At 37.7% G+C, this 10,228-nt stretch overlaps 2 protein-coding genes across 4 annotated transcripts in view; one reads left to right on the top strand and one right to left on the bottom strand.

Annotated features, from left to right (window-relative positions):
- The window catches only part of itgb1a (integrin, beta 1a), a 31,016-nt gene extending 27,568 nt beyond the window's left edge, over positions 1–3,448 (top strand). The window contains exons 16-17 of one of the 2 annotated variants that reach the window (XM_042714038.1): positions 1,678–1,755; positions 2,183–3,448. In XM_042714038.1, the coding sequence (XP_042569972.1) occupies positions 1,678–1,755 (78 nt within the window). In that variant the 3' untranslated portion in view covers positions 2,183–3,448. The remainder of the gene's footprint in view (positions 1–1,677; positions 1,756–2,182) is intronic. The other variant, XM_042714039.1, reaches the window with a different exon arrangement.
- A 2,543-nt stretch (positions 3,449–5,991) lies between these two features.
- The window catches only part of si:dkey-192l18.9 (F-box/LRR-repeat protein 7), a 32,130-nt gene continuing 27,893 nt past the window's right edge, over positions 5,992–10,228 (bottom strand). The window contains exon 3 of one of the 2 annotated variants that reach the window (XM_042714037.1): positions 5,992–8,652. In XM_042714037.1, the coding sequence (XP_042569971.1) occupies positions 7,916–8,652 (737 nt within the window). In that variant the 3' untranslated portion in view covers positions 5,992–7,915. The remainder of the gene's footprint in view (positions 8,653–10,228) is intronic. The other variant, XM_019098516.2, reaches the window with a different exon arrangement.

Genomic DNA, 10,228 nt, shown 5'->3' with positions numbered 1-10,228 from the left:
ACAAGAATTTTGAAGCAGACTTCATCCTGTGTTCAGATTTTTGTACTAGAAATGTATGCAAATTAGCACATATTTCATTAAATAATGCCTCATTTGCATATTCAAATATAACATTTTAGAAAACTTGTAATACAAAAAATGTTTGCAATTATCAATGAAATCAATCAACTTGGTAAGTAAGGGGATAACTATTAGTTATTTTTTTACCCTATTCACCTGCAGTGTCTCACCTATAATCTTATCATGCATTTAAGAAAAACGCTTGATTTTAAATAAGTTTAAATAAGTTATTTTGATGTGTTGACTAGGACTAGAGCATGTGAAGTGCTTGATTATAATATTAACTGTAGTGTTATTCAACAGTGCAGTTAAAGTGAATTTATACTAAATGTATGAATTACAAATTACAAATATATTTAAATACATGACATGTTTCAATAGAAATGACATTAAAACTTTGAAAAACACTGCATCATCATCATCGTCGCACCGCGGTCATATCATATTTTCAAAACAACATGCAATTAATCTCTAAATGCTGGAATACACTACACCACTCATACACACCTAGACTCACAAAATAACTCAATAATTTCAGAACCACACACAAACCATACAGATATAATTCTAATTTATCAGAAAACCACGTAGTGTATGATGGTTATGAGCTTCAGATTTTGATTCCATCCAGTCGGAGGAGATCAAATATTTTTGATATTTTCAGCCGATTTTGAACCACACATTGTTTTCATTTGTCATGCATCTGCAGCAAGGCGCACACTTCTGCGTGAGTTTGTTGTGATCAGAATGACTTTAAGTCTGGTAGTGTGTGATCCTCAGTCGTTTAGTGTATGCCTAGTTTTTCCTTTGTGACTGTTTACAGAGTCAGCAAGTGTATAATGACTAGCGTTTTAAAATCTGTTCCATGCTGGAATACAATACTGACCAGATTTTAAAACACTAGGCATCATACACTCACCAACTTTGTAAATAGTCACAAAGTGTACAAAGTCATTCCAATCACAGAAATCACATGAAATTTGCATCCTTATTTTAATCTCATGTAGGCTATTGTAAAATGATTTTTGAAACCGTCCACCCAGGGCCACTCAATTTAAGATTTCTGTCCTCACCACTGGTTTAGTATATTTATTTAGTATTTAGTATATACTTCTTTTTCACAAGGGCATTCTTAAACAAGTACAGGTCAGAATCTGCTGATTGACAGCAAATGCGGTGTGACAGTATTTTAAGGCTGTAACGAGGTTCTTATTCAGCTGTGTGACTACATGAAACCTGTTTAGAGCAGAAGGTGCAACTTTATCAAAAAGTCTTCATAACCAGTGTGATTTACTTAAATAAATGTTATTTATTGAAAATTTCTAGGATTCACAAAATTGGTCATTTCAGAATTAGAAAGTTAATCAAAGTGAAACTGGACATAAATACAAGGTTTTTAGTTAGACTCCTTATTTATTTTTCTGTGTTTAACCTAGTTTTTTCTTCATTTCTATTTCATATACATGCTTTGCCTCTTTTTCCCTTCATGCTCATGAAATCTTCTTTCAATCTCTCTCTGATCTCCATCATTTTTATTCTCCATGTGTTGCCCATGATTTCAGCTCTTCTGTTGCTTCATCTGTGGTTGATCTGTTGTCTGTCCCTGTCCACTCTTAGACAGAGAATCCAATTTACAAGAGCCCTATTAATAAATTCAGCAACCCAAACTATGGACGTAAAGCTGTGGCTCTATAAGTTTGTATACCTCTCCTCTTTCTGCATGGCTTTTTTTCTGTGTGTGTGTGTGTGTGTGTGTGTGTGTGTGTGTGTGTGTGTGTGTGTGTGTGTGTGTGTGTGTTTCTGTACCTTGACACATCAGCTGATATATTTATGAAGTGAAGTGTTTAAGGTATAAATCACTGAGTGACTACAGCATGAGCATCTTAATGAGTGCTTAACTTCAGAATTGATTTTTCTTCATTGGATATTAATGTTCATCAAAATTCTGTTAATATATACGAGTGATATAGCTGCATGTTTTTTTATTTTATTTTTTTACCTTTTTTAATTCGAGGTTTATTGCACTTTCTTGGGGTGTAGATGCATTTAGATGACGTTGAAGTTGAATTGTGCTGTATATTTGTTTCTTATTTTTAAAATCTGATGTGTGTGTGTTTGACAGGGAGAGAACCCCATCTACAAGAGTGCCGTCACAACTGTGATCAACCCCAAATATGAAGGCAAATAATGGACATGGGTATCACACACGTGAATGTTTGGGAAGGGATAGGTTTGCAGATATCCTCAATTTTCCTTTAAATAGTTTATTTTCTCATTGTATGTCATTCTTTTAGAACAGTATTGTAGGTCTGTAGTAGTGTTTTATGATGGACTGGCTGCCTTGTGTCCCTGGCAAACGTGTACAGTTTGTATAGTCTTTTTATTTACACATTCTCTCTTTTCAAACAGAACAGACATTTGTGTCTTTGTATCAAGTGTTTCACCGTAAGTTACGGTGCAAAGGCATCCTTGAATCCCTCCCAAAAACTCATCAAATGTCATTTATAATCATCATATGAATTTCTGTTTATATTCTATCATGTTTTTTCTGTATTCAGACTTCTTGATCAATCATATGTTGGCACAAGAAATTATCTGACCAGTGTATATGCAAAATGTTTTTTTTTTTTTTTTTTTTTTTTTTTTTGGGGGGGGGGGGGGGATTGGGTAATGTAAGTTTGGTTTGATATGCTAATAATCTATGCATATTTGTTTACTGTAGGAAGCATCCAAAAACGTCTTCTTTGGCATTTGCAACTTATTTCCCACTTATTGTTGCTCTTAGGAAATCATTATGGCACGCGTCTTGTGTTCAGCTGGAAATGTCTGTGTATTTTATATGTTATGAAGGATTATTTGCTGAATTATTATGTGGCTCTTGATGAGTATCTGTGTATTCAGGTGATATCCTGTAGTTTGTAGCCAATCGGTGTAGAAAGCCAAATGTCCTTAAAACGCTCATGAGACATGGGCACAATTATTAAAACCTACAGATTTCAGCTATAGTATATTTAAAATTAAAAACAAAAAAAATGGAAGTTGTAATATTTGAATAGTTGCGTATTTGAAGTCAAAGATAAAGCTCTTTGTTGTTAAGACAATTATCTGGAGAAAATGAAGAATTAGAGTGGAGTTTTGTGTTCAAATGTTGATATCATACAGTATGGTCAAAGGTACAACAACCTTTTATTTTTTAATTATTTTAATGGAACGTAATCAGCAGATGCAGTCATTTGTAAATGTACAGGAATGTTTGACACAATAATAAATATCAAGCTGAAGGATGATAAACAGATGGCCTTCCACAACAGCTCTTTTTAAGTGCCTTTTTCTGGTTTTCTCAATATTGCGATTTTGAATTTATTTATTAAAACAAAATCTAAAAGACTGTGATCATGTCGTTCTTTCAAACGTAATTAACAAAAAGGTTTATGTTTTTTAGGGTTACTGATGTGCATGCAATATAAATCATAATCTTTGTCTTTAAATAAACCCATGCCTTTCTGAACTAAAATGTTACTTAATTGCTATTATGTTTATTATTATTATTATTGTTGCCTATCTAATATAACTTCAGAATAGCATACTATACCATTGTTGCTCTATGAAAACTGTGCTTAGTAAATTTTTGTACAAATATATTTTTGAATAGCAGGATGACCTACAAGATATAATAAAATTACAACTCTATATACACAACATTATTTCCCACATGTGCTCACCTTTGCGTTTCCAGTGTTATGAATGGACCTGAAGAAATATCAATGAAATATCGATTTCATCTCTTTCCTGACAAAAGTTGACATTTTTGATTACAATTTTGATTAAAAATGTTAAATGTTCATATTAATTTCTGAGATGATCATTCGCACGAAACATGCAACATAGTGTCGTTTAACAAAAAAATACTTGTATATTAAAGCAGTACAGGTACTCCAGTCTGAGCGTAAATTAAGTGCAGAAACAGACATTAACCAACAGAGGGCAGCAGCACATATTCAATAAAGCAGCCTAGGACTAAACGAGATTATAAACTAAATAAAGCGTGTATTGCTTTCAAAGTGAAGTTTTGTGCGTTCAGCTGATGTGTAGAGGACCACATATTTACCATCCATCTCACCGAGGAATCCCTCTTCACCATTTCATGATCCATTTGTTTGTACAGTAGTGATTTATATACTAACAATTGAAATAAGTGATGATTATGGTAATCATGAGGGTAATGCACTTCTGGCTCAAGATGTTCTTAGGTCCAGCTGTTGATGGCTCTTACTATAAAGTGACCAGATTTCTGAAATGAAAACCGGGGACATTTCCTAGTTGAGTGGTCAAAATATCATTTTGACACACATCTACATCTAGTTGTGGTTTCCATATATTAATATAATTAATAATTACATTGAGGGTCAAACTCATCCTAGTTTATTGATAGGCCTACAATTCACCAATAATTACAAAAGTAACTATTGCAAATAGTAAACAGATCAAAGGATTATAGGATTATAACAAAATTATGACATTACAAAAAGTGTTACACTTGTCACTTTCCCAGTTGTTCATAGATATAAATCAAATGAAAGACAACATTTCATTTTAAATAAGTAGCCCTTTATTGAGTGTTTTTTTTTTTAGCAGCAACATATTGCTTTCACAAAATGAAACTTAAACGTTATCTGGGATATCAAATAAAAGATTTTCTAAGACTTTTAGATCATTTTGAGATTGTCAGTAATGCCCTTTAAAGTGCAAATGCCAATATTTTCCTGGTTATTTTGAACCAAGTCCGTCTCTTAAAATCAGATTTCAGTTTTCTGAAGAAAACTATAAGATTCTATATAATTAAATTAATAGTTCACACAAAAAGAAAATGCTTTCATTCTTATTCACCATTTTTAACCTACTTTCTTCTGTGGAAAAAGCTAGTATATTATTAAACGTTTTACAGTTTTACATTTAATGAATGGACTCTGGACACTGACAACCAGCTAAAGAGCTTTTGTAGAAAACAAAACATAAATCAACCCAAACAAACATAGTATAGACACCTAGGAAACACAAGCTTACTGGTGATGTACAGTGACAATAATGCATCTCTTTCATGTGATAAATATTACGCTATTTATAGTTTTTTTTTTTTTAATTATTATTATTATTACAAGAGCATGGTACAGCTCTGCAAGAAGCAACATTACACACCAGATGTGTCTCAAAACCTAAGGAACTGCCTTTGACATGCAACAGCAATGCACTATTTGCATGACACATTTAACTGTTACTGATGTTGTTGCCAATAAATACCATCTTAAATCAGTTACAAGGTTAGGCTTAAAGGGATAGTTCAGCCAAAAATTACAATTTAATGTTTATCTGTTTACCCCCAGTGCATCCAAGATGTAGGTGACTTTGTTTCTTCAGCAGAACACAAACTGAGATTTTTAACTCAAACCGTTGCAGTCTGTCAGTCATATAATGTAAGTGGATGGGAATCACGGCTTTGAGAGTCCAAAAAACATCCATGAACAAATCCAAATTAAACCCTGCGGCTCGTGACGATACATTGATGTGTAAAGACACAAAACGATCGGTCTGTGCAAGAAACAGGACAGTATTTATATCAGTTTTACCTCTGATTCACGCAATGTCCGAACTGTCCTGAGTGCGTCCTAAGCGCGTTCTCAACAGCCGGCGCCTGAGACGTCGTCTTCTTCTTCTTGCTTTACGGTGGATCGCAGACTTATAAGTGCATTTGTGGATAGAGTGTCAGTGGTCCATTTGAGAGATAGGTGGCGGTAATGCACTTATAAGTCTGCGATCCGCCGTAAAGCAAAAAGAAGAAGACATGTCAGGCGCCGGCTGTTGAGAACGCACTTAGGACGTGCTCAGGACAGTTCGGACATTGCGTAAATCAGAGGTAAAAAACTATATAAATACTGTTCAATTTCTTGCACAGACCAATCGTTTTGTGTTCTACTGAAGAAACAAAGTCACCTACATCTTGGGGTAAGCAGATGAACATCAAATTTTCATTTTGGGGTGAACTATCCCTTTAAGATGTTGTTTATTTGTCTGTTAATGTCTAATCTCACTCTTGTAGGGCCTCCATCCTGCAGTTTAGATCCAACCTGCTCCTGCACACCTGTCCAGAACTTCCTACTTATCCTAGAATTTATTCAGATGGTTCAGGTAAGTTTAGTTTATCTTAGGTTTTCAGCTAGTCTCTGCATGGCCTTTTATGAGCAAGGTTTAACACCACTGACTTGCCCTAGAATTTCAGTATACAGCAAGTCGACTCACTACGTCAGAGGTGTCCAATCCTGCTTCTGGAGGGCTACATTTCGGCAGAGTTTAGCTCCAACCCAAATTAAACACATCTGAACAAGTTAATCAAGGCCTTTGGGATCACTAGAAACTTCTGGGCAGGTGTGTTGTACAGGACAGTGGTCCTCCAGAGTTTGACACCCCAAAGCCAAAAGTATACTTATAAGAGTTTGCACACTGTCCTTGTGATGCAACTTTTGTCATCAGAAGTGTCAAAGGACGTCCATGTAGTCACAAAAATGGTTCACGTACAATAGCACAGGTGCAAGGTGAATGTTGAGACAGAACGAGTCGAGTAGGTGTCTACTGTGCATGTGCCGAGCTCATCCATTTGTGGCTGAGTATACTTTGAAAGCCTTGTTGACGCAGCTGAATGCAGAAAGTGAAGTATACCCGGGCCTTTAGTTGCCCCAGAGTTGCAGGAGACCTGTGTTTTCCAAGCCTGTTCATGGAGACACAGTACACATTTTCAGACTCTTTCTAATCAAACAGATCTTATTCAGCTTATCAGCTCATTAGTAGAGACTCCTAGACCTGAAATGGATGGGTCAGATACGGGAGACATAAAAAATGTATACTGTTGGTGTACCTCCAGGAACAAGGTAGGGAAACACTGCAGTAGACACCAAGCCAATTCACTAGGTCAGGGGTTTCCAGTCCTGTTCCTGGAGGCCACCTTCCAGCAGACTTTAGCTCCAGTCTGAATTAAATACATCTGAACAAGCTTATCAAGGTCTTTATTTGCCCCAGAATTTCAGTAGGCCAATGTTTCCCATGCCTGTTTATGGAGACACAGTACACGTTTTCAAACTCTTCCTAGAGACAAGGTTGGAAAACACTGAAGTAGATGACACGTTGACTCACTAGGTAAGGGGTGACCTATCCCGCACCTTGAGGGCCTGAATTAAACCTTCAACCTGAATAAAACACATCTGAACAAACTAATCAAGGTCTTTAGGATTACTAGAAACTTCTGGGCAGGTGTGTTGGAGCTAAACTCTTCACAACAGTGATCCTTCAGGAGCAGGGTTTGACACCCTTGAGTTGAGCAGGAGACACAGTACACATTTCCAAACTCTTCATAATTAAATCTGATTCAACTCATCAGCTTGTTAGTAGACACTCCTAGACTTCATTTGTATGAAACAGATAAGGGAGACATCCTAAATATATACTGTTGGTGTGCCTCCAGGAACAGGGTTGGGAAACACTGAAGTAGACAGTGAATAGATTAACTAGGTAAAGAACTTCCAGTCCTGCTCCTGGAAGGCCACTGTCCTGCAGAGTTTAGCTCCAAGCCCAAATTAAACAGATCTGAACCAACCAATTACAGTCAGGATTACTAGAAATGTTTGTTCAAGTGTGTTGGAGCTAAACTCTGCATGAGTGGCCTTCCAGGAGCATGACTGAGCACCCCTGCACTAGGTTTTGAGACACATCCACCTTGTTGCATCTCATCAGGCAGTCATAGGAATGCAAAAAGTATAAACATCTGTTTTTCAGAGGTCGACACCTCTGGCGTCCCCAACCTGTCCCCTCAGTAGAAAGCAGGTATGGTGTGTTCTATTACACAGCGTCTGCACTGCTGTCGGACCAGTCGAAGTGCCTCAGGTGGCACCTCACACTCTTGTACGTTTAGTAACTGCAGCTCGGGACACCCCGCTGCTAGCACCATTAGCCCTCTCCCTGTCAAACTCTCGCAGCCTCTCAGACTCAGCCTTCGTAGCCCTTCACAACAGCGTGCTAACACCTCCAACCCGGTGTCTGACACCAGTGGGCAGCGGCCAACATCTACAGACCGCAATCGGGGGCATTTGCGAGCTAAGTGGCTCAAACCCTGGTCCGTCAACCCCTCGCATCCCCGTGCATTCAGGTAGCGGAGCCGCGGACAGTAGCGTGCTACATAACGCAGTCCAACGTCTGTTATGCGCATACAGTGTGCCACACTCAGATAGCGTAGACGGCCCTCAAGGCGAGCGACCTCACGTAAGCCAAAGTCTCCAATCAGAGGGCAGTCGCTAAGGCTAAGCTCACGTAAAGCAGTGCAGTGCAGTGCTAGCTGTCGCAGGGCCTCGTCTGTTAGCCGGCTGCAGCGGCGCAGGTAGAGGTGTGTGAGACATGGACAATGAAAGGCAATGGTCCTCAAGCCTTTGTCCTCCAGTGATACACAGTCTGTCATGTCCAGGTATCGCAGGCCGATCTGCTGTCCATGTAGAGGTGTGAGCTGTAGAGACGCCTCCTCCGTCAGGCTGATACAGGTCACTTTAGGGCAGCCAGGGAAAGGGTGGGGATATTATCATTATTATAGTTTATGACTAGAAAAGTACAGTTCATAAGGACAAACTTTGAATATCTGGTTGTTAAGTCTGACCCCATGCATCACCGTTCCCGGGTTCAAAAGTTTTAAATAAAGTACTGATGTAATGAAAAAAGTGACAGATATTTTCTTCCATATTGTGACATACTGTACATTCAAATGAAACAGAAAACGAAAAATTAAAAATGTAGGGTGGGGACATGGTTCTGTCCATCAGTTGTTGATTGGATTAAAGCAAATCTCAATGCAATTTTGTAGAAGATTTTTGTTGATGAAAGGGGCTTGGTTTAGGCGTCTGTTATACATCAACAGAGAAAAGTCTGTCATTTCACTTCATTTCACAAGGTGTTCTGCATGGTTGCTAGGCAGGTGATATGAGATTTGGTGCTAAGTGATGCTAGAGTATTGCTAGACAGTTGCTTGGGTTTTCTCTCTTTGCTAGGATGTTGCTAATTCTGCTAAACTGATTTGTGAGCAACAATTTTGTTTTGCAACAATATTTGATGGAAAGGTGTCCTGAATGGTTGTCCAGGGGACTTGATAGGTGATTGCTAAGGGGTTTTAGGTTCTAAGTAGTTATTAGCCAATTGCTAGAGATTTCTGGGTGGCTGCTAAGGTGTTTCTAGGCTTGAAGTCAGTTATTATGCTAAATGAATACAAATTATAGCAATAGCTATAAGCTGTATTCTGTCCACTGTACAGTTTAAGCTATGTTCTGTCCACATACCTATTCTGACCTTTCAAGGGGCACATTAACTTCCTGTCTTATATAAAACCATCAGACCATTCCTAGTACTTTAATATGTCTTTAAACATATGTATGAACATCAGTTCCTGTTGTTTTGATCCTTTTTTAAGCAATAAATCAAAAGCCTGCACTGGGACTGCAAAGACCGCTGAGAAAAAGGAAATGTCACATGGGAAACAGGAAAACAGTCGAATAAAATGACTTTAAAAATCTAAAATTTAGAGTCTACATAAGGTTTTAAAATCAAGGTGAATGAATGAAATAGAGTGACTATAGGCCAAATAAAATAAGACAAAACTGAGAAAAATAATAAAGAAATAAAATCCAGAAACATCAAATCAGGCAGTATCTGTTTTTGCTCCTATTACAGAAATTACGGATACTTTTGCAACAAAGGGCGTATTACTTGTGGAAAGCAGAACGCATGCTGTGCCCTGTGCATGATGAATAACTCTACAGTGTGTGACTCGTACAATGAACTCAGCAGACAGACTCTTACTCTTTGGTTGAGGTTAGCAGCCCATCTTTCAAAATCGAGCAGACCTCACCTTCCCCCAGAAAAAGACTGAAAGACTGGCAACGATTCCTAGAGCTCATAATGTTTTTCACAGCCTTCCCAGAAAAACTTCACCACTTTGAATTACTCCCTGAATAAATCCTCAACCAAACATGGTGTTCTGATGCTTAATGGCAGCTAATCCATCACAAGAGCTCTTGAAAATTATCAAGACGTAACATGTTTTACTCATTGACCATGTAATGGATGTGCCATGCAAATACATACA

Source organism: Cyprinus carpio, chromosome A24 (assembly GCF_018340385.1).
Source record: "Cyprinus carpio isolate SPL01 chromosome A24, ASM1834038v1, whole genome shotgun sequence".
Taxonomy (NCBI): Eukaryota; Metazoa; Chordata; class Actinopteri; order Cypriniformes; family Cyprinidae; genus Cyprinus; species Cyprinus carpio.
Note: the sequence above shows the minus strand (reverse complement) of the source record. Positions and strands in the feature narration are given on the sequence as shown.